This window comes from Gadus chalcogrammus, chromosome 4 (genome assembly GCF_026213295.1).
Source record: "Gadus chalcogrammus isolate NIFS_2021 chromosome 4, NIFS_Gcha_1.0, whole genome shotgun sequence".
In the NCBI taxonomy this organism is placed as follows: Eukaryota; Metazoa; Chordata; class Actinopteri; order Gadiformes; family Gadidae; genus Gadus; species Gadus chalcogrammus.
In genome coordinates, this window is record NC_079415.1 from 30,727,617 (window position 1) to 30,752,548 (window position 24,932).

The 24,932-nt window shown below is 42.8% G+C and overlaps 2 protein-coding genes and 1 non-coding gene across 3 annotated transcripts in view; all 3 read right to left on the reverse strand.

Annotated features, from left to right (window-relative positions):
• Positions 1 to 1,995, reverse strand: part of LOC130380440 (zinc finger protein 431-like) — a 46,657-nt gene extending 44,662 nt beyond the window's left edge. The window contains exon 1 of the mRNA XM_056587645.1: positions 234 to 1,995. Within this exon, the coding sequence (XP_056443620.1) occupies positions 234 to 324 (91 nt within the window). The 5' untranslated portion in view covers positions 325 to 1,995. The remainder of the gene's footprint in view (positions 1 to 233) is intronic.
• Positions 1,996 to 8,746: 6,751 nt separating this feature from the next.
• On the reverse strand, positions 8,747 to 8,853 carry LOC130381887 (U6 spliceosomal RNA). Its single transcript, XR_008895513.1, has one exon. It is a non-coding gene; the product is annotated as a U6 spliceosomal RNA (small nuclear RNA).
• Positions 8,854 to 14,003: 5,150 nt separating this feature from the next.
• Positions 14,004 to 20,289, reverse strand: LOC130380443 (zinc finger protein 431-like). The gene is made up of 7 exons (XM_056587654.1): positions 20,148 to 20,289; positions 19,173 to 19,306; positions 18,600 to 18,880; positions 17,644 to 17,707; positions 16,667 to 16,779; positions 16,323 to 16,386; positions 14,004 to 16,055 (listed from the first exon to the last, which is right to left on the reverse strand). Exons 2-7 carry the CDS (start codon positions 19,261 to 19,263, stop codon positions 14,449 to 14,451), a joined length of 2,220 nt encoding a protein of 739 aa, XP_056443629.1. The 5' UTR covers positions 19,264 to 19,306; positions 20,148 to 20,289; the 3' UTR covers positions 14,004 to 14,448.
• Positions 20,290 to 24,932: the final 4,643 nt, after the last annotated feature.

A 24,932-nucleotide genomic window follows, 5' to 3' on the forward strand; every position in this document is an offset into this window, starting at 1 on the left:
AGGGAGGCATTGTGCATTTGTACACATGAGAGAAACTCTTTAAATGTATGCAACATTGACACAGAGGGTTTAAAATGTGTACTGTGTACTTTTAACAGGGCGCTGGTCATGATACTTTTCCAAAGAGGACCAGGCTTTTTAGCGCAGGAAAAATCTAGCATCAGCCTAGAATCTATGCTGCCTAGAATCTACCAAATCAAAGAAAAAAAATACTCAATGAGTAATGTACATACCTTCACTTTTAAAATGGGGCTGAATAGACTTTAAGGATAGCTTTGTGCCTACAAATATGCGTTTCCAGGTTTTCTGTCTGGCATGCAACATCCCTTGAGAGAAGCTGCTGAATGTAAGCAATTGATGAGCTGGCCTGCGTAGAGACAACAAAGAAAGATCAGTACTCAATTTTTTACCTTGTATGTATTCCAGGTGCAAGTTGTAAGAAGATATAAGAGAAGCATGTTTAGTGAATTACATTAGCCTAATCAGGGCTCTAAAGTGCGACCAATTTGGTCGCACATGCGACCTAATTTCTCAATGGTGCGACTAAAAAAAATCGGAGGTCGCACCGGTGCAACCAGCCGTTCAAAAAGAAAAAAACTCTGCGACTCTGAAAGGCCCATATCATGGTCCAATCCAATCAGAGATAATGAATAGCGGGACCCCCCTCTGATTGGCCGTGGTCCAGATATTCCTGTTTATTCTACTTCATTTAAGAATGCTCGTCAGAATTTTGCGATTTTCACTGGCTACAATATTGCATCTGTCAGTTGTCAAATTTGCTGAACAAAATGTTAAACTTCAATAATTGTTCAGTCAACTTATATCGTGCATTTATTTAAGCTCTCAACAGCATAACCATACAGCTTCGCCACATCGGCGGGAAAACACGGCACACGCAAAGTAGGCTACATCCATGGAATCAGCCGTTGAAAACCAGTCTGCATGAATCGTATGACAACTGGATGGCAGGGGATGCGGACAAGGTATACACCGCAGGGGAGAACATGAGAGCCCCAGCTCGCCGCATAGTAGCCTGGGTGCTTTAAGCATGGAATAAGCTGGATACGGAGTGGATGAAAAACGATGTGTGTGTTTGTGTGTCACTCTGTTCGAGCCTGCATGAGAGTTCAATGTTGTCATTAGCTGTTACGTCTTTCTGACCAATCGCAGTTCAAGGCCGACCTGGGCTGTTCCACTTCGGGAGGGGGCGCTCAGTTACTCCCCTCTAGACAAAACGGAATTGGTTGCGACGTTGACCCGGCGCCGCCTGAAACGTTAACGGGCCACCGGGAATTCTCCCAACTCTCCCGATTACCACTCTGCGTGTTCGTGCGTGCGTGCGTGCGTGCCTGTGTGTGTGTGCAGGCGTTATTCAATTGCCTGGTAAACATATAGGCCTACGGTAATATTCATACTGGTTTAAATAATGCATTTGATAGTAGGCTATTTCCCATCGTTGCTGAGCAAGAGTTTTGTTCGAAAGTTCAGTGATAGAAAACAAATAATAGCCCGGGCTATTGACAAAGATCAAGAAGGCCAAACTACATGAGTTGGCCATCAGAGGGGCATGTGACTGCAATTGAGGATAGTCCATAAGACCTGGAGCCATGAGATGTTCAGTTTGAAGTTTCAGTTTAAAACACTTGCACTTTTAATTTAGATTTTCTTTTTATTTCATTTATCTTCAGATGTTTTAAGTTTAAATTGCAGCTCAGTGAAGCACTTAAATCACCAAAATGTTTCAGTGAAATTACCTTTCTTGTGCAAATATTCAAATAAAGAACATTAGGTTGACCAGATTCTTAGTTCATCATTTACAAGTCAATATTGCCTACATGGACAGCTATTTAAAAAACGTGAACCTGTAAAACTGCAGTGTTGAATGCGATATGGTCGACAATTTGGGTGCACCTAACTTTTGTGCTGGTGCACCTAAGAAAAAAAGTTAGGCGCACCAGTGCAACCAGTGAAAAATGTTAGTTTAGAGCCCTGCTAATACTTAAAATGAGTTCTATGAAATGATATCACATCCTTGATTTGTTTACATATTTTATAGTTCATCTCAACAACTCAATACCATGACATCAAGCTCTGCAGAAATCGGCTAATAACCCTTTGATTTGGATCAGGTTTGAAGGGGAAAACATGCCAATAATAGTGCATTCCAGGTACACTTTTTTGCCCGTAAATAACCAGCTATAACTGGGAGTACAAGAGGGTAGAAGGGTGCGAAAACAGGGTTGCTAGGAACGCACCATATGTATTTAGGATGAGTTTAACAGGTCATAATGATCATAATGATCTCAGTAAAACGCTAGAACTACTGCAGTCCAGTGGCCGGTAAAATACAATCGTATTCGTTTGTTGTAAGGTGAGCAGACATTGTTAAACATTGCATTCCCTTGGTATCCAAGCAGTAGAGATCATTGTACCCCCTTTGTTGAATTGTGCCCATTCTCGTGTGATGCCTCTTGCTTTCTGAGGTGCACACTCGAGTTACAGTGCGTGTATTTATAGTTATGAATGGGCGGCCATGTTTTAGTCCGCTGTCCTTTCTTTAATAGGTCCATGGTTTACACACATAACTGATGCTATCTACCGTTACATTAGCGATAGTAACTTGGCTGTTAGCTGTAACGCTAATGCTAAAGCAACATCATAATGCTAACAAGGTAACCATATACAGTAAAGCAACACAACGATATGGCGTTAGTTAACTTACTTTTTCGAGGTTTTGTAAATCCAAACACTGAGCAACTGCGATGATTCGCTCGTTTGCAAGCCACGGTGTCTCTCAAGGAACGAACTATGTGTACACGTTCGTAACTCATTTTATCATGGGGGGTCGGGACAAATAATCTGGGCGGGCACAATAAGAGAAAGGGGAGGTAACCTTTCCCCGTAATTTATTTCTTTTTTATAGGACATGGTTAAAAATAATTCAAACCAAAATAACGAGCATTAAAAAAATCCTAAGCAATAAATTATACAGTTCAAATGATACAGTTTTTTTTTTATTATGATGATGATGTTGTTCAGCTCGTATGTTAAAATAAATCAAAGTATTTGAACAGATTAACGGAAACCATCAAACAAGAAATGAAAAACAGAAATCCACTGCTCCAACTCAAAACACTTCATAATTTTTTTCTGAAGGTTTTTTTTTTGTTTTGATATAGTGGTACATTTTAAGCCTTTTGCATTGGTTCAAAGTTTCCCTCTGGCTTAGGAACTTTCTACACACAGACACACACACACACACACACACACACACACACACACACACACACACACACACACACACACACACACACACACACACACACACACACACACACACACACACACACACACACACACACAAAAATAATTAGTAAACAGAAAAAGAAGAGACCCGACACAAACCCAAACCCTGTACATGACCATACGACATAAGGAACGATTAACCATTGGTAGGTTTGTTATCCTACCAAGAGTATTAAAGAAACACTTGACACTAAACTGTGTCTTGTGTTTCAACTCATTGTAGTAATTTGGAGCTGATTGGACAATTCAGCCAATGAATCAAATATACCTCCCTCAGCAGCTTTCGTGCATTGCGCAACATAGCTACATAATAATAAAAAATAATAATACATTTAATTTAGAGGCGCCTTTCAAAACACCCAAGGTCACCTTACAGAGCATAAAGTCATCATACATTTTTTTTAAAAACAAGACAATGTGGAAAAAATAAATAAATAAATAAATAAATAAACATAAGCAATAAGAAATAAATAAAACAAAAACAAGACAAAACAAAAAAAAAACAATCAAAACAGTGATCAGTTAGACGTTGTGTGCGAGTTTGAACAGGTGAGTTTTGAGTTGTGACTTGAAGGTTGTAATGGTGTCTGACTGTTTTATGTGTGGGGGGAGGGAGTTCCAGAGCCTGGGTGCTGAACAGCTGAATGACCGGGCACCCATTGAAGTGAGTCGTGATGTGGGGATACATAGTAGTCCAGCAGAGGTTGAGCGGAGGGAGCGGGAGGGAGTGTATTCTTGGAGTGTATTACATGCAGAGAGAAGTGACAGATAGTTATATTAGTTTTATTAACTAGCAGAGAGTTGTAAAGGCACTTTTTAGCCATTTCAGTGGAGGAATTGGAATCCTCATGCAATGTTATACTTAAAAGGAACAAGTAAATAACATATTAATTAAGTCTTTTGATATGTAGCATATAAAAAATATATATACAACGGTCCCAAACTGCATTTGAAATAGACCTTGAGACTCCGGTAAAACATAATAGGACATTGATCATGATATGCCTCAATATAAGAATAAAAACCATGGGTCAAATAGCAATGGCTAGTGGAATGAAAGTGAAAGGAGTGTAAGCTTGTCCAGGCCCTGCAAGTCAGGATGAAGGCTATAAAACAGAATACATTTTTAGCTAGTGGGCATCCCAGAAACCAATTCTATATTTTCTTGGGGACGACCCCCGTCCATTACTGCACCCCACCCACGAATTGGATCACCAGCCGCCGCTGCAAACAGAGAGTGAAGGGGGACCAATGCTAGGAATCTTCTGACTTTGTCCCGTTAGAATAATGCTGCATTCTAGAGGAAGGACCGGCATAAACTGAGCATCACTGAGAACTTGACATTTAACCAGGGACCTTTTAAAATGGATCATCTTCAACCATTATCGCCTATTATGAGACAATCCATCCAAGGTAGTTAGCATTAAGTGCACAGAATGGAAAGGTAAGTTGAATGAACACAATCATGTATAATGTGGGGTTCAAAAGTAGTCTATTTCACAAGTGAACTTTGCAGGCTTTTTGTAATAGGCTAACAAAGATAACGATAATGAGTGTTGTGGCAATATCAAGCAGAACTTTAATATACAAATTATATGAACCCTGTTTGAATTATTAGTCAATTTCAATGAATTTCTATCCATTCTCCATGGACCTAGGGATACCTCCCGCCCTCTTTAATTGAAAGGTGTTTAGATAGTTTTGCATTTGAAACTGTGGGCACCAAGTTTGATACTGAGGCCAATCCACAGACTTCTTTGTTGTGTAGATTCCTTTAACTGTCTTGCAGCCATGTCCACTCCACCCATATTGTGAATTGCAATTTAACTTGGTCCCTCCTCTGGCCAATCCTAAACTCCACGAAGGCCCCTCCCCCTGACCTTTGTTTCCTTTGTATTTACCCACGATGTGAACGTTTCCTATAAGAATCATGTACACCCATCGTCTCATTGACTGTATGCTTGGTAACTTTGCTGCCTGTATCTTCCCCTGATCAAGCTCTACATTAAATCAAATATTTTGCTGTCAGAAGTGTCCTAGAAATAAGCAAGTATCGAATAATAAGTAATGAAAAAGATAAGAGTAAATAAAAAATAAAATAAAAAATATAGTGAATAGAAAATATAAATAAATAAATAGAGATACACTATATACATATACATATGCATCGTAATAAGATAAGAAGAAAAGAAAAGAGAAGAAAGGAAAAGAAAATACACGTACAATTGTGCGTGATGGTGGAAGTGGTGCAGAACTTGTTGTCATCGTTGGCAGATGACTGTGGGTGTTGATGGGGGGAGGGGGGGGTAGTGTGCGTGTCAGTGTCGGTGGGGGTCCGGGACCGTTGTTGATGAGGCCGGTTGCAGACGGGAAGAAACTGTTTTTGTGGCGGGAGGTTTTGATCTTGACAGACCTCAACCTCTTAGCAGAGAGCAGTGTTTTAAAGAGTATATGTCCGGGGTGGGAGGGGTCCAACACGATCTTCCTTGCACGCTTCAGTGTCCCGGAGGCATGCAGGTCCTGGAGGGACGGCAGGTTGCAGCCGATCACCTTTTCAGCATATCGGGTGATACGCTGCGACCACCACACCACAGGGTGCGGTGGTCTGGGGGGGGGGGGGGGGGGGGGGGGTGAATGGGGGCTTGGGGGATGGTAACAGGACTGCATCGTCTTTCAAGTCTGCAATAGAACTTGTTCAGGTCGTTGGCCAGGTGAGGGTCGTCGATGGGGCAGACGGCTTGTGGCCGATGAGCAGTCTCAGACCCTTCCAGACAGACACTGGGTCGTTATCTGAGAACTGCCGTCGGAGTCTCTTTGAACACGAGACTTTAGCGTCTCTCACTGCCTGGCTAAACCTGTATTTCGACTCCTTCAACGTGTCTTTGACTCCGCTCCGAAACGCCCTCTCCTTTGCCGACCTTAGCAGCCGAGTTCTGCTGTGAACCAGGGTTTGTTGTTGTTGTTGTAGCTCACCCTGCTGCGAGATGGTACACAGCTGTCTTCACAGAAGCTGATATAAGATGTCACAGCATCAGTGTACTCATCAAGACTGTCGGTGGCAGGCCTGAAAATATCCCAGTCAGTGCAGTCCAAGCACGCCTTAAGATCCTCCACAGCCTCACTAGTCCACTAGTCCCTTAGACGTCCTCACAACAGGTTTACAGAGTTTGAACTTCTGCCTGTATGCTGGAATCAGGTGGACCATGACGTGGTCAGAGTGTCCCAGTGCAGCGCGGGGGACGGCGGGATGGGCCTTCTTTAAAGTTGTGTAACAGGGATCCAGCGTGTTCTCCTCCTCTCTGGTTGGGCACTTAATGAGCTGGCGGTATTTGGGAAGTTCATGGCTGAGATCTCCTCTGTTAAAGTCACCGACGACAATAACAAAGGAGTCCGGGTTAGTTCGCTCCACGTCCAGTATCCGGTCGGCCAGCTTAGTTTCCTTTGTTAAGTTATTGAATGTCACAACTGTTTCGAAAAATAAATGTAAACTGATTGACCGTTAGAATACATATTTGAATATCTAAGGTTTTGTATACTAGGTTATAACTGCTGCCATGTTGTTGGATGAAGGGGGTTTCTTCTTTGGTTTAACTCCCGTTACGACACGGGGAGTCTGGAAGTTGAGCTGTAACGTTGCTTGAAGACCTGGATGGTCCTTGGTCCACTTTATCAGATCGTGGTCTCTATGTATCTAAATTTATGTAAACAGTATGTATAGATAATCTCTCCATCAATATCTTTTTCTCTTCATATATTTTGATCAGCCGTTCTGCTAAGAGTCTTCTGCGGACTCGTAATTAAACACATTTAGTCTGGGAGATAAGCCTCATATAACTACCAGTGTTGACTCAATATCAAATCACAAACCATAATAGCACTTATAACCTGGACACCAAGAGAGAGGGTTGCTTTTATAAAGACTGTGGTGAAAATACCAGCCTCAGCTGATGGAGGATCCCTCTTCTGGGCTCTGTCTCTGGGTTTTAGTGGAGGGTTTCCTTGTCCTAAAGAGGGCTTCGGGCTCCCCCCTCTTTCTGCCTGCCTGCCTGCCTGCCTGCCTGCCTACCTGCCAGTCTGTCTATCTGTCTGTCTGGCTGTCTGTCTGTCTGTCCATACATCTAACATGGAAATATCGTAGATATTTTATTCTGGAGCCTCAGATTGAGTATTTTTTCAAGTTGTGCAATGTATCAAACACTGTGTGTGTGTGCGTGTGTGTGTGCGTGCGTGCGTGCGTGCGTGCGTGCGTGCGTGCGTGCGTGCGTGCGTGCGTGTGTGTGTGTGTGTCTGTGTGTGTCTGTGTGTGTCTGTGTGCGTGTGTGTGGACTTTAGTATTCCGCTCTTACGTCCCCCCCCAGAGTGGACCCACTCCTGATGAGTGGGTCTCCATTTCTCATCAGGCAGAAATGTTGCAGGGATAGCCAGATAACCAAGGACCTTAACAGCTTCATTGATACCAGGTGTCAGCATTGTGCACAGTTAATGAAACGTCCCCAAAGGAAAGTAAGGTCCCCAAAGGTAACGTTGATTCGTTTGTGTATTTGTGTACAGCTGAAGACCCCAAAAGTGACATTACAATTATTTGTCCCATATCTACAGGTAAAAAATATTATTCAACAAAAGTTGTTTTAGTATTTAGTAAACTAAATTCTCAACAGATTTTTATAATCTGTGGACTCCAACGTAATTTTTTTCACTTGCCTGTATCTCTCTAAAAAAATATTCAGAAGGTGTCCTTGAAGGTTGGGTGTTGGAACACGCGACCGCAAAAATGACGTAGACGACGAGTGAGTGTGTGTGTGTGTGTGTGTGTGTGTGTGTGTGTGTGTGTGTGTGTGTGTGTGTGTGTGTGTGTGTGTGTGTGTGTGTGTGTGTGTGTGTGTGTGTGTGTGTGTGTGTGTGTGTGTGTGTGTGTGTGTGTGTGTGTGTGTGTGTGTGTGTGTGTGTGTGTGTTTAAGAGAATAGCGAGCCGGTGTGTGATTAAAAGTAGCTAAATGGAGTGGGGAAAACACAATGAGACCACCTGAAAACGAAGCCGGTATGAAACTAAAACTGTGATTCTGAATAAAGTTTAAAGGATATCGAGGCGGTGGACCTCACCCTCCACGTTCCTGGCGACCTTGTGCTGGGACACCAGAGGTTGATGGCCCGGGCGCCCAGCTCTATGAGTTGAACAGCAGGACACTCTCGATGTGGTATGTTTGATGCTTTGGACAGTGTTACGGTGACACGCTTGAATTACACGCTCTCAATGGTGTACATGGAACTAAAATACTATGTCGCAGTCCGTTCTCGGGTTCACCAGGACGCAGCGAGAGGAGGGGACTGTGTTGGCTGCATCGCACAACTCCGCCACTAGGGGGCAATGTCTCAACAGAAAGAATACCCAACCCAAAAGTTATTACTACAAGTATTAGAATAGAGATATTAATAAGAAATTAAAAATATAGAACGCTTCACGAGTTTGCGTGTCATCTCTGCGCGAGGGCCATGCTAATCTTCTCTGTATCGTTCCAATTTTAGTGTATGTGAAACCCGAGGTAACACAATTGCTACATGATCCTGGGTTTTCTTTATACCTCTACTCAACCATGAATTTCTCTCTAAGGGTTCGTTTTAATAAAAAAACACTGCAATACAATAAATTACATAGCAATAATAGATCAATACACCGGTCCAGTTATGGTGTCATTGGGATATCATGTAGGCCTATATTTTTTAAACTATTCTGTAACACCATCGCTAGGACTTCTGGGTAGCGCCGGGCTTCGTCTCTCCGGCGTTGGAATGGTGGAGCCCATAGATATATACATCTATGGTAACCAGTGAGTTCACAGAAGATCTGTTCACACAGACGCTGCGGCAAAGAGCACTCGTACCCTCGTGTTGATGGAAGAGTTTGCATCGCGTCCGCTTTGATTGATTTAGTCTAGCCCTGAATACAATTCAGAACACTGTGTTGCCCTACACAAATGCATACAGTACTGCGATCTACATCTACACGTAATACAATTAAATATATAAATATAAACATAAAATACAGTATCAGACACCTAGCGGTATATTTTTGATCGTTCAATGTCTTTACATTTAAAAGTGTGACATTCAAAAAGCTGGTGTCAGGTGGCAGCCCTTCTTTACAAGTCAACATAACATTACTTCGTCATGACTCCGCCGTGCGGTCTTTGTGATCGGTTAAAAAGAATCACATCGATGCGCCTGCTTGCTGCTGCTCCTCATGTCCTTCTTTGTTGTTAAACATAAAGTTTACCGCCAACTAATAGCCTGGCAAGGTGCTTGTTTTAAATTGTTTGGGCGTTTTCTTAAAGACAGAAATATTTTACATAAACACCGTTGTTTAGGACAGGATTCTTGGTATAAAATATTTTCAGAAATATATATTTACGTGTGGAAGAGCTCTTAACTGAAGACGAGTTTATGAACTACAAAATACATTTCCTGCAGAAAATGCGGTGAGGGCTGTAGTACAAAGTGAGGTTGAAAATATCTTTTAATAAAGCCACATAGATTAAGACAAAAAAAAATCAAAAAAAAAATGGCTTAAATCAAGTGGGGATTTGAACAAAAGTCTAAATGGAGTAAACAATGTAAACATGCTCACCATTTAAGAGAAAGTAAATGGTTGGCAACAATTAAAGAGACAGCTGAATGAAAAGCGCAAAGCATTGCTGAAAATGCAGAAATGTAAAAGGTCAAATGTATTGCCCTGAACTGCAGCCAGCTGCCTGTGGCAGCCAGCGGCCAGCCATGGCTGGCCTGTCGTCGCAGCCAGCCAGCCGATACCAGCCAGGCGTCGCAGCCCGTCATTAAGTCGTATCATTATCATACCATCGTACTAAATTATACAAAATGTTAAAATGAAAGAGGCCGATTGCGTAAATAATTGACTAAAATAGCAAAATATATAGGCCTACCTAACCGTGGAGAGATTCAAACAACCGCCTTCTTGATCATAGTGTATACCGCTTGTACCACTGCGGCATTAACTTCGTATTGTTGCACTTATATTAAACTATTTCACTCTAACGAAGAAATTGTACATAACATACCTTATTAGGCTTAATGACATTTAACAAAACAAATAGGCTATATATATTATCTAAAATACATTATTTGAATCCGCCCCAAATTACAACTAATATATTTTATTGATAGGCCTACTGATAGACCAACGATTTCATCATTTTAAAATGTAGGCCTACTTCAATATAAAAATAATATTTGCAATAAAGAGCGGTAGGAAGCTTTCGCCAGTGAGCATGGCTTTCTGGTACTTCAATTGTCGCAAAAAAAACTGTTAATAACATGCAAATTAACCGATAAACGACCGCCCATAGATTTTGAGCGACCAAGCCAGCCAGCGACCACAGCGACTGAAAGCTATGGAAAGCCAAGAAGGCCACAATCCGGACCTAGAATGGCGCGGTAAAAGTGCAAAACCGCACGGAATCCGTACGGAATCCGTACGGAAACCGTACGGAAACCGTACGGAAACCGTACGGATTCCGTACGGTTTGGCAAGTATTCCGTACGGAATCCGTACGGTTTCCGTACGGTTTTGAATGACTAATAGCCGCGGCTATTAGTCATTCACTCCGGCTATTAGTCATTCACTCCGGCTATTAGTTATTCACTCCGGCTATTAGGTATGCAGAACGAGCCCCTCCCTCTTCTTTGCTTGACCACTAAGTTTGAAGGCTGTCTAAATAATCAGAGCTGCAGTGCCTCGATGTTTCGCTGTAACATAACGCTGTGTTGTCTTTACTAGTTTCACTACAATGTAATGACACCAATTAGCTAGTGGAAAATACATTTATGTCTGTACAGTGATATATTTGTATATGTTAGGCTATATATTGAGATGGCAGTGTGCGAAATACCCGACAATATTCGGGGATGTCCTCATAACCAGATTGTTCTCGATATGCAGTAGCAGCTAGGCCATAACATTACATAACATGAACATGAACTGAATAAATGCCAGGTAGGCTATATAGCATCGGAGACGGGCACACAATCAGTGCATTTGCAAATGAGAGCCTGCAGTATGACCGATCTTGTGACATGTGGTCGGAAAGAGTCGTGTGAGTGTGAGTGTGAGTGTGTGTGTGTGTGTGTGTGTAGAGCAAGTTGTTGAAGGAAGTGTTTCTATTTGACGTTACAATATTTCATGGATGCAAGCAAGCCAAGACAATCAATCTATATCTATAGCTACATGACAACACACACACACACACACACACACACACACACACACACACACACACACACACACACACACACACACACACACACACACACACACACACACACAGAAACAGAGACCCGACACAAACCCAACCCCTGTACATGACCACAGGACAAAAGGAACGATTAATCATGGTAGGTTTGTTATCCTACCAAGTGTATTAAAGAAACACTTGACACTACACTGTGTCTTGTGTTTCAACTCATTGTAATAATTTGGAGCTGATTGGACAATTCAGCCAATGAATCAAATAGGCTACCTCCCTCAGCAGCTTTCGTGCATTGCGCAACATGACTACATGCAGTGAGAAGTGATAGATAGTTAGCAGAGAGTCGTAAAAGCACTTTCTACCCGATTCAGTGGAGGAATTGGACTCCTCATGCAATGTTATACTTAAAAGGAACAAGTAAATTACATATTAATTAAGTCTTTCGGCATGTAGTATTTAAAAAAGAAAATGATAAAACGGTCCCAAAGTGCATTTGAAATAGACCTTGAGACTCGGGTAAAACACTATAGGACATTGATCATGATATGCCTCAATATCAGAATAACAACCATGGGTCTAATAGCAACGGCTAGTGGAATGAAAGTGAAAGCAGTGTAAGCTTGTCCAGGCCCTGCAAGTCAGGATGTAGGCTATGAATCAGAATACATTTTTAGCTAGTGGGCATCCCAGAAACCAATTCTATATTTTCTTGGGGAGGACCCCCGTCTATTACTGCACCCCACCGACGAATAGGATCACCAGCCGCCGCTGCAAACAGGGAGTGAAGGGTGAACAATGCTAGGAATCTTCTGACTTTGTCCCGTTGGAATAATGCTGCATTCTAGAGGAAGGACCGGCCTAAACTGAGCATCACTGAGATCTAGACATTTAACCAGGGACCTTTTAAAATGGATCATCTTCAACCATTATCGCCTATTATGATACAATCCATCCAAGGTAGTTAGCATTAAGCGCACAGAATGGAAAGGTAAGTGGAATGAACACAATCATGTATAATGTGGGGTTAAATCGCAGTCTATTTCACAAGTGAACTTTGCAGGCTTTTTGTAATAGGCTAACAAAGATAAGGGTAATGAGTGTCATGGCAATATCAAGCAGACTTTAATATAAAAATTATATGAACCCTGAATAATTAGTCAATTTCAATGAATTTCTATCCATTCTCCATAGACCTAGAGATACCTCCCGCCCGCTCTAATTGAAAGGTGTTGACATAGTTTTGCATTTGCAACTGTGGGGACCAAGTTTGATACTAAGGGCAATCCAGACTTCTTTGTTGTGTAGATTCCTTTAACTGTCTTGCAGCCATGTCCACTCCACCCATATTGTGGCTGTTTCCCAAAGTGAAGGCTGCAGCCTTGCTAGGACGCGTCCTTGCTAGTCGCGTCCTATGGAGATGAGACTAGAGTGCTAGCTCGAGTGCTTCCTAGCGTTTGTAACGTCTGACTTTGGGAACGACTTGGTAGTGTGGAAGCGCTTCCGCTTCCGCTTTTTAATACTGCGTGTCCGCTTGTAAACACATGTGCGCTTATGAATAAATGAGGCAGCAATCAAGCTGATCGATATTTATTTGACTTTTATCTGTTATGAATGCGGTCATGTCTCCTTCGCATGGAGCCTCTTTGGGGAAGTCACAAAAGCTTTGTTGTGGTTGATCGAATTGTCTTTATTAAAAGGAAAATCCATTCAATTTTTATAAAACTAAGTGAAATTGTCTGAGAACTTAATTCATGCATCACATTTACAGTACGGTTGATTACTATTATGCAGGGGGAAAAAGACAAAGAAAGAGATGATAAACGTGTATTTATTTGGATATATGATCTGATTCATTCATTCATATATGCCTACAATCTACCAGTGCTTTGAACACATAAGTATATCATATAAAATACAATTATATACGTTCATTAAAAATTACAAACATTGCAAATGATCGGTTGTGCATTAATTTTACAACATTGGATAGTGGCACTATCCCTTCCACCGGCAAACAAATGTTTGTGCGCCACCCTAAGGCGCACAAAAGCCTCCGTTTGCTGGGCTGACGCTAAAAAAAACGTAAAACATAAATAGGTATACATAAATAATGTTATCTTGTGAGCGAGTAAATTGACATTGGTGACAGTGGAAAGTGGCACAGGTCTTTAGGCTTGATTATTTGCATTAACATGATGAATCTATAAAAAGCAATACGGCATAAAATATTTCTGAAAACGAATATAACTTCACTTCGTTTGAACGTGTACTTCTCTGCCATTTTCAAGAACCCGCCCAGTGAACGCAGAGGATTGTGGGTAGTTTTGGCTCGTCTAGGATGCAGCGATGCATCCTTGAAAAATCTCGGAATTCTCAAAAACGAAGGACCCGAAAAGGGGGCGTATTTCGAGTGTCCTCAACATTGGAACAGTGCTTGTCGACGTTCGATGACGTAGCGTCCTTAAAAGGGCGGCCGTTGAGCATGCTTCCTTGACATTGGGAAACAGCCTGTGAATTGCAATTTAACTTGGTCCCTCCTCTGGCCAATCCTAAACTCCACGAAGGCCCCTCCCCCTGACCTTTGTTTCCTTTGTATTTACCCACGATGTGAACGTTTCCTATAAGAATCATGTACACCCATCGTCTCATTGACTGTATGCTTGGCAACTTTGCTGACTGTATCTTCCCCTGATCAAGCTCTACATTGAATCAAATATTTTGCTGTCAGAAGTGTCCTAGAAATAAGTTATTAAACACAGACATCAATTAATAAAAACAACAGAAAGCGAATCAAGAGAAGAAAGCGTTTAATCGTGATCAAAAGAAAAACTAAAAGCAGTCATTTAAACCAATACCAGACAGAGGTCTCAATCAAAGCGTCCCGTTACCTTGCGTCAAAGTGTGCTTTGAGCAAGTGCAAACGCAAACTGCTTGGGTCGCTGTAGCTGGCGTTGCACTCCAGACACACGCAGGGCTTATTGCCGGTGTGAGTCAACATGTGGTCCTTCAGGAAGCAACCTTGAGTGAAGCGCATCGGGCATTGGTCACACCTGTAGGGATATTCCTCGGAGTGACTCCTCATGTGGATAATCATCGTGCCTCTCTGACTGAAGAACTTCATGCAATGGTCACACTTGTAGGGCTTCTTAACGGGCTTCTTAACGGAGTGAGTCCTCAGGTGGATCTTCAGGTCGCATTTCCGTTGGAAGAGCTCCGTGCATTGGTCACACCTGTAGGTCTTCTCCCTAGAGTGAGTCCTCATGTGGATATTCAGGAGGCCTTTCCAACAGAAGCACTTCGTGCATTGGTCACACTTGTAGGGCTTCTCCCCAGAGTGAGTCATCATGTGGCGCTTCAGGGGGCCTTTCCGACAGAAGCACTTCGTGCATTGGTCACACTTGTAGGGCTTCTCCCCGGAGTGAGTCCTCATGTGGCGCTTCTCCCCGGAGTGAGTCTTCATGTGGATCTTCAGGTCGCCTGTCCGCTTGAAGCACTTCATGCATTGGTCACACTTGTAGGGCCTCTCAAGGGAGTGAGTACTCATGTGGTGCTTCAGGAGGGCATTCAGAGTGAAGCACTTCGTGCATTGGTCACACTTGTAGGGCTTCTCACCGGAGTGAGTATTCATGTGGCTCATCAGGGGGCCTTTCTGAATGAAGCACTTCATGCATTGGTCACACTTGTAGGGCTTCTCACCGGAGTGAGTCCTCAGGTGGATCTTCAGGTCGCATTTCCGTAGGTAGCGCTTCGGGCATTGGTCACACCTGTAGGGCTTCTCCGCAGAGTGACGCGACATGTGGAACTTCAGGAGACTGGCATGACTGAAGCACTTCGGGCAGTGGTCACACCTGTAGGTCTTCTCGCCGGTGTGCGTCGACATGTGGAAATTCAGGGTGGAGCTATGACTGAAGCACTTCATGCATTGGTCACACTTGTAGGGCTTCTCGCCGGAGTGAGTTCTCATGTGGATCTTCAGGTAGCTTTTCTGACTGAAGCTCTTCGTGCATTGGTCACACTTGTAGGACTTCACCCCGGAGTGAGTCCTCATGTGGATATTCAGGGCGGAGCTATGACTGAAACGCTTTGGGCATTGGTCACACTTGTAGGGCTTCTCCTCAGAGTGAGGCATCATGTGGACGATCATATTGGCATTGTTGGGAATAACCTTTCCACACAAGACACCGGGCCGGTCCTTGCGGCCGCCCCGATGCCCAGTCAGCTCCTCAAGGCGGACGAGCTGCACGCTGCAGTTCAGGCTCTTGGCCACGCTGTGGCCTGTGGACAGCGAGCTCAAGACCTCCAGTTCTGACGCGACAAAGAGGGTGTCATGGCCGTCCACCGCCAGTGGGCCCTCCCCTTGTCCGTAAACGCTCAGGATGCGCAGCTCCCCGCTGTGACTTGACATGTGGGAGGAGCCAGGGGCGTCCACACGCAGACTCTCCGAGGTGGCGCCACGCTGCGTGCTGCAGTCTCTGATGTCATTGCCGTCTTCTTCAGAGAGGAAAACCGAGAAAGAGAGAAAGTAATGTTTTTAATTAATCATTTCACAAAGGTATACAGTATGTACTTTGTACACACTTGTGTATTGGAAGAATTATATTTTGACATTCTTTCTAACTTCTATTTGTTGATCATGCATTTTCCTTGACGCCCTTTGGATGGTCAAGGGTTAAAGGCTCGTGCTGCGAAGGCGGATTCGAGTACATTCTCAGTTGATCAAGGTTGTTTTCTTGCATAGATGCAATGTGTATTACTAACCTACGGCGGGCAAGCCTCCACCAATATCCTCTTCAACCTTGATTGAAATGTTGTCTGGGGTCTGCTGCTTTCCACATAAAGAAGGAAACACACACAAGACATATTCTCTCATTTTCACAGAATAGATGTCAATCCCCACTACCGACAGATTAGTCGTTTTTACACTGTCAAGCTGGTTCGGTCGCGGCTTGGCACGTCCTGCAATTTCAATGTCTCACCTGTGTATTATTTTTTTTTATTCAAGACCCTCGCATGCAAGAATGAGTTCACATCTGAGCGTAGGCTAAAACACAATTAACTATTTACAACTGCAAAAATCCCAACATATTCTTTATTTTGCTCACCAGCAGTTCCTCGCTACGACTGGACATGTGGGAGGAGCCAGGGGCGTCCACACCCAGAATCTTTGAGGTGGCGTTGCGCTGAGTGCTACGGTCTCCAAAGGCATCACAGTCTTCTGCAGAGGGAGAAAAAAAGGAAAACGTAATTGTTTTGATACATTATTTGCATAAAGGGAGGCATTGTGTATTTGTACACATGAAAGAAACTCTTTAAATGTATGCAACATTGACACAGAGGGTTTAAAATGTGTACTGCCGACAAAGATTCACAGTTTTGGAGAGGGACGTCTCCTCCTCCCTAGACTCAAAGCTCAAGTGGTTGGCCAGGTTAAGGACACTCAACGAACACCAGCGCAAAGTGATCTGATCACAACATGATATGCGAGGCAAGCACAATAATTCTATTTTGACACTAAAAAGCAACAACGTGTCCTTCCCTCTAAGCTGATCAGCTAACATTGCATGCATTATGAATTCATTGATGTTTGAGAATGATAAACCAGCTCATGCTGCACCCGTCTTGAAACCCTTCTGGGCTCTTGACTGATTCCATCTTTGAAATGCAACTCCCAAGTTTGACTCGTGTTTTAGCAGGGGGCTTGTCATGATGCTTTTCAAAGGAGGACAAGACTTTATAGCGCAGGCAGAATCGAGTACATTCTCAGTTGATCCAGGTCGTTTGCTTGCATAGATAAATAATAATAATAATAATAATAATAATAATACATTTTATTTAGAGGCCCCTTTCAAGACACCCAAGGTCACCTTACAGAGCATATAGTCATCATAAATCGTTTAAAAACAAGACATTGGGGAAAAAAATAATTAAATAAACATAGAAAATAAAATATAAATAAAACAAAAACAAGACAAAACAAAACAAACAAACAATTAAAACAGTGATCAGTTAGACGTTGTGTGCGAGTTTGAACAGGTGAGTTTTGAGTTGTGACTTGAAGGTTGCAATGTGTATTACCAACCTGCGGCGGGCAAGCCTCCACCAATATCCTCTTCAACTTTGATTGAAATGGTGTCTGGGGTCTGCTGCTTTCCACATAAAGAAGGAAACACACACAAGACATATTCTTTCATTTTCACAGAATAGCTGTCAATCCCCACCAACGACACATCAAGCATTTTTACACTGCCAAGCTGGTTCGGTCGCGGCTTGGCACGCCCTGCAATTTCAATGTCTTGTCTGTGTAAAACCAAGGGGGTATAATCCCCCTTCGTCTCAGAGCTGAATTGCTTGGTTCACAGTAGAAGGCGGGCCTTCACACGGAGAGTACGACTCTTTACAATGAATTGCAAAATAAATAAATATATTTATTGATTCAAGACCCTCGCATGCAAGAATGAGTTCACATCAGAGTGTAGGCTAAAACGCGATTAACTATTTACAAGTGCAAAAATGCCGAAATATTCTTTACTTTGCTAACCACTTTGCTGACGAAGCATTGTAAGGAAAGTTTGCCTGGTACTTTCGCTTAGATCGACAATCTTTCGTCTTCTTCAAATGCGACTGCATCACCTTCTCTCCCATGATGGTCAGCAGCTCGTGAATTTCACCTTCTCTCCAGTTACAACTATTCATGTTGATATCGCTGCATCGTCTCTGTTGTAGAGACAATGCAGCAACACCTCTACCCAAGCCTCGCCCCTAGAACTGGAAAGCTGTCTTATCGCATTTACATCAAAATGAAACCGCCAATATGTGTAGGGTCAGAGAGGGTTAATAGGGGTGCAAAATAAAGCCTGTAAATTACCTCGGTCAGTGTAAACGCGCGGATCACACAGGTGAAAAGTTGGGCACAAGACGGGCATATTTGGCAGTGTAAAAACATTTACTGAATCATAAAGGTGTGGGCTTTCTATGGGTCTGTTTTAGAGTTGTAACAGAGGAAGCCTCTCTTTTGGATGTTGAATGATTTCCAACCTGCACACTCAGCTCCTCGTGGCAGACCAGCCGCTCGCCGCGCTCCAGGCTCTTGGCCTCGCTGTGGTCCGCAGACAGCGAGTTCAGGGCCTCCACTTCTGACGCTGTGAAGAGGGTGTCATGGTCCTCCACCGCCAGAGGGCCCTCCCCTTTTCCGTAGACGCTCAGAATCTTCAGCTCCTCGCTGTGGCTGGACATGTGGGAGGAGCCAGGGGCGTCCACACCCAGAATCTCTGAGGTGGCGTTGAGATGAGTGCTACGGTCTCTAAAGGCATCGCAGTCTTTTGCAGAGGGAGAAAAAAAAGGAAAAATCTATTGTAATGATACATTATTTGCATAAAGGGAGGCATTGTGCATTTGTACACATGAGAGAAACTCTTTAAATGTATGCAACATTGACACAGAGGGTTTAAAATGTGTACTGTGTACTTTTAACAGGGCGCTGGTCATGATACTTTTCCAAAGAGGACCAGGCTTTTTAGCGCAGGAAAAATCTAGCATCAGCCTAGAATCTATGCTGCCTAGAATCTACCAAATCAAAGAAAAAAAATACTCAATGAGTAATGTACATACCTTCACTTTTAAAATGGGGCTGAATAGACTTTAAGGATAGCTTTGTGCCTACAAATATGCGTTTCCAGGTTTTCTGTCTGGCATGCAACATCCCTTGAGAGAAGCTGCTGAATGTAAGCAATTGATGAGCTGGCCTGCGTAGAGACAACAAAGAAAGATCAGTACTCAATTTTTTACCTTGTATGTATTCCAGGTGCAAGTTGTAAGAAGATACAAGAGAAGCATGTTTAGTGAATTACATTAGCCTAATACTTAAAATGAGTTCTATGAAATGATATCACATCCTTGATTTGTTTACATATTTTATAGTTCATCTCAACAACTCAATACCATGACATCAAGCTCTGCAGAAATCGGCTAATAACCCTTTGATTTGGATCAGGTTTGAAGGGGAAAACATGCCAATAATAGTGCGTTCCAGGTACACTTTTTTGCCCGTAAATAACCAGCTATAACTGGGAGTACAAGAGGGTAGAAGGGTGCGAAAACAGGGTTGCTAGGAACGCACCATATGTATTTAGGATGAGTTTAACAGGTCATAATGATCATAATGATCTCAGTAAAACGCTAGAACTACTGCAGTCCAGTGGCCGGTAAAATACAATCGTATTCGTTTGTTGTAAGGTGAGCAGACATTGTTAAACATTGCATTCCCTTGGTATCCAAGCAGTAGAGATCATTGTACCCCCTTTGTTGAATTGTGCCCATTCTCGTGTGATGCCCCTTGCTTTCTGAGGTGCACACTCGAGTTACAGTGCGTGTATTTATAGTTATGAATGGGCGGCCATGTTTTAGTCCGCTGTCCTTTCTTTAATAGGTCCATGGTTTACACACATAACTGATGCTATCTACCGTTACATTAGCGATAGTAACTTGGCTGTTAGCTGTAACGCTAATGCTAAAGCAACATCATAATGCTAACAAGGTAACCATATACAGTAAAGCAACACAACGATATGGCGTTAGTTAACTTACTTTTTCGAGGTTTTGTAAATCCAAACACTGAGCAACTGCGATGATTCGCTCGTTTGCAAGCCACGGTGTCTCTCAAGGAACGAACTATGTGTACACGTTCGTAACTCATTTTATCATGGGGGGTCGGGACAAATAATCTGGGCGGGCACAATAAGAGAAAGGGGAGGTAACCTTTCCCCGTAATTTATTTCTTTTTTATAGGACATGGTTAAAAATAATTCAAACCAAAATAACGAGCATTAAAAAAATCCTAAGCAATAAATTATACAGTTCAAATGATACAGTTTTTTTTTTATTATGATGATGATGTTGTTCAGCTCGTATGTTAAAATAAATCAAAGTATTTGAACAGATTAACGGAAACCATCAAACAAGAAATGAAAAACAGAAATCCACTGCTCCAACTCAAAACACTTCATAATTTTTTTCTGAAGGTTTTTTTTTTGTTTTGATATAGTGGTACATTTTAAGCCTTTTGCATTGGTTCAAAGTTTCCCTCTGGCTTAGGAACTTTCTACACACACACACACACACACACACACACACACACACACACACACACACACACACACACACACACACACACACACACACACACACACACACACACACACACACACACACACACACACACACACAAAAATAATTAGTAAACAGAAAAAGAAGAGACCCGACACAAACCCAAACCCTGTACATGACCATACGACATAAGGAACGATTAACCATTGGTAGGTTTGTTATCCTACCAAGAGTATTAAAGAAACACTTGACACTAAACTGTGTCTTGTGTTTCAACTCATTGTAGTAATTTGGAGCTGATTGGACAATTCAGCCAATGAATCAAATATACCTCCCTCAGCAGCTTTCGTGCATTGCGCAACATAGCTACATAATAATAAAAAATAATAATACATTTAATTTAGAGGCGCCTTTCAAAACACCCAAGGTCACCTTACAGAGCATAAAGTCATCATACATTTTTTTTAAAAACAAGACAATGTGGAAAAAATAAATAAATAAATAAATAAATAAACATGCAATAAGAAATAAATAAAACAAAAACAAGACAAAACAAAACAAAAAAAAAAACAATCAAAACAGTGATCAGTTAGACGTTGTGTGCGAGTTTGAACAGGTGAGTTTTGAGTTGTGACTTGAAGGTTGTAATGGTGTCTGACTGTTTTATGTGTGGGGGGAGGGAGTTCCAGAGCCTGGGTGCTGAACAGCTGAATGACCGGGCACCCATTGTAGTGAGTCGTGATGTGGGGATACATAGTAGTCCAGCAGAGGTTGAGCGGAGGGAGCGGGAGGGAGTGTATTCTTGGAGTGTATTACATGCAGAGAGAAGTGACAGATAGTTATATTAGTTTTATTAACTAGCAGAGAGTTGTAAAGGCACTTTTTAGCCATTTCAGTGGAGGAATTGGAATCCTCATGCAATGTTATACTTAAAAGGAACAAGTAAATTACATATTAATTAAGTCTTTTGATATGCAGCATATAAAAAATATATATACAACGGTCCCAAACTGCATTTGAAATAGACCTTGAGACTCCGGTAAAACATAATAGGACATTGATCATGATATGCCTCAATATAAGAATAAAAACCATGGGTCAAATAGCAATGGCTAGTGGAATGAAAGTGAAAGGAGTGTAAGCTTGTCCAGGCCCTGCAAGTCAGGATGAAGGCTATAAAACAGAATACATTTTTAGCTAGTGGGCATCCCAGAAACCAATTCTATATTTTCTTGGGGACGACCATTACTGCACCCCACCCACGAATTGGATCACCAGCCGCCGCTGCAAACAGAGAGTGAAGGGTGACCAATGCTAGGAATCTTCTGACTTTGTCCCGTTAGAATAATGCTGCATTCTAGAGGAAGGACCGGCATAAACTGAGCATCACTGAGAACTTGACATTTAACCAGGGACCTTTTAAAATGGATCATCTTCAACCATTATCGCCTATTATGAGACAATCCATCCAAGGTAGTTAGCATTAAGTGCACAGAATGGAAAGGTAAGTTGAATGAACACAATCATGTATAATGTGGGGTTCAAAAGCAGTCTATTTCACAAGTGAACTTTGCAGGCTTTTTGTAATAGGCTAACAAAGATAACGATAATGAGTGTTGTGGCAATATCAAGCAGAACTTTAATATACAAATTATATGAACCCTGTTTGAATTATTAGTCAATTTCAATGAATTTCTATCCATTCTCCATGGACCTAGGGATACCTCCCGCCCTCTTTAATTGAAAGGAGTTTAGATAGTTTTGCATTTGAAACTGTGGGCACCAAGTTTGATACTGAGGCCAATCCACAGACTTCTTTGTTGTGTAGATTCCTTTAACTGTCTTGCAGCCATGTCCACTCCACCCATATTGTGAATTGCAATTTAACTTGGTCCCTCCTCTGGCCAATCCTAAACTCCACGAAGGCCCCTCCCCCTGACCTTTGTTTCCTTTGTATTTACCCACGATGTGAACGTTTCCTATAAGAATCATGTACACCCATCGTCTCATTGACTGTATGCTTGGTAACTTTGCTGCCTGTATCTTCCCCTGATCAAGCTCTACATTAAATCAAATATTTTGCTGTCAGAAGTGTCCTAGAAATAAGCAAGTATCGAATAATAATTAATGAAAAAGATAAGAGTAAATAAAAAATAAAATAAAAAATATAGTGAATAGAAAATATAAATAAATAGATAGAGATACACTATATACATATACATATGCATCGTAATAAGACAAGAAGAAAAGAAAAGAGAAGAAAGGAAAAGAAAATACACGTACAATTGTGCGTGATGGTGGAAGTGGTGCAGAACTTGTTGTCATCGTTGGCAGATGACTGTGGGTGTTGATGGGGGCAGGGGGGGTAGTGTGCGTGTCAGTGTTGGTGGGGGTCCGGGGCCGTGGTTGATGAGGCCGGTTGCAGACGGGAAGAAACTGTTTTTGTGGCGGGAGGTTTTGGTCTTGACAGACCTCAACCTCTTACCAGAGAGCAGTGTTTTAAAGAGTATATGTCCGGGGTGGGAGGGGTCCAACACGATCTTCCTTGCACGCTTCAGTGTCCCGGAGGCATGCAGGTCCTGGAGGGACGGCAGGTTGCAGCCGATCACCTTTTCAGCATGTCGGGTGATACGCTGCGACCACCACACCACAGGGTGTGGTGGTCTGGGGGGGGGGGGGGGGGGGTGAATGGGGGTTTGGGGGATGGTAACAGGACTGAATCGTCTTTCAAGTCTGCAGTAGAACTTGTTCAGGTCGTTGGCCAGGTGAGGGTCGTCGATGGAGTGGTGGAGCAGACGGCTTGTGGCCGATGAGCAGTCTCAGACCCTTCCAGACAGACACTGGGTCGTTATCTGCGAACTGCCGTCGGAGTCTCTTTGAACACGAGACTTTAGCGTCTCTCACTGCCTGGCTAAACCTGTATTTCGACTCCTTCAACGTGTCTTTGACTCCGCTCCGAAACGCCTTCTCCTTTGCCGACCTTAGCTGTCCGAGTTCTGCTGTGAACCAGGGTTTGTTGTTGTTGTTGTAGCTCACCCTGCTGCGAGATGGTACACAGCTGTCTTCACAGAAGCTGATATAAGATGTCACAGCATCAGTGTACTCATCAAGACTGTCGGTGGCAGGCCTGAAAACATCCCAGTCAGTGCAGTCCAAGCACGCCTTAAGATCCTCCACAGCCTCACTAGTCCACTAGTCCCTTAGACGTCCTCACAACAGGTTTACAGAGTTTGAACTTCTGCCTGTATGCTGGAATCAGGTGGACCATGACGTGGTCAGAGTGTCCCAGTGCAGCGCGGGGGACGGCGGGATGGGCCTTCTTTAAAGTTGTGTAACAGGGATCCAGCGTGTTCTCCTCCTCTCTGGTTGGGCACTTAATGAGCTGGCGGTATTTGGGAAGTTCATGGCTGAGATTTCCTCTGTTAAAGTCACCGACGACAATAACAAAGGAGTCCGGGTTAGTTCGCTCCACGTCCAGTATCCAGTCGGCCAGCTTAGTTTCCTTTGTTAAGTTATTGAATGTCACAACTGTTTCAACAAATAAATGTCAACTGATTGACTGTTAGAATACATATTTGAATATCTAAGGTTTTGTATACTAGGTTATAACTGCTGCCATGTTGTTGGATGAAGGGGGTTTCTTCTTTGGTTTAACTCCCGTTACGACACGGGGAGTCTGGAAGTTGAGCTGTAACGTGGCTTGAAGACCTGGATTGTCCTTGGTCCACTTGATCAGATCGTGGTCTCTATGTATCTAAATTTATGTAAACAGTATGTATAGATAATCTCTCCATCGATATCTTTTTCTCTTCATTTATTTTGATCAACCGTTCTGCTAAGAGTCTTCTGCGGACTCGTACTCAAACAAATTTAGTCTGGGAGATAAGCCTCATATAACTACCAGTGTTGACTCAATATCAAATCACAAACCATAATAGCACTTATAACCTGGACACCAAGAGAGAGGGTTGCTTTTATAAAGACTGTGGTGAAAATACCAGCCTCAGCTGATGGAGGATCCCTCTTCTGGGCTCTGTCTCTGGGTTTTAGTGGAGGGTTTCCTTGTCCTAAAGAGGGCTTCGGGCTCCCCCCTCTTTCTGCCTGCCTGCCTGCCTACCTGCCAGTCTGTCTATCTGTCTGTCTGGCTGTCTGTCTGTCTGTCCATACATCTAACATGGAAATATCGTAGATATTTTATTCTGGAGCCTCAGATTGAGTATTTTTTCAAGTTGTGCAATGTATCAAACACTGTGTGTGTGTGCGTGT

Excerpts from the sequence above, each read along its gene's own strand:
- LOC130380443 (XM_056587654.1), bottom strand. The coding sequence starts at position 19,263 with ATGTTGCATGCCAGACAGAAAACCTGGAAACGCATATTTGTAGGCACA. Across the intron at positions 17,708-18,599 it reads ACGAGGAGCTGAGTGTGCAG|CAGACCCCAGACACCATTTC; the intron begins GTTGGAAATCAT and ends TGTGGAAAGCAG. Across the intron at positions 16,780-17,643 it reads TGGAGGCTTGCCCGCCGCAG|AAGACTGTGATGCCTTTGGA; the intron begins GTTGGTAATACA and ends CTCCCTCTGCAG.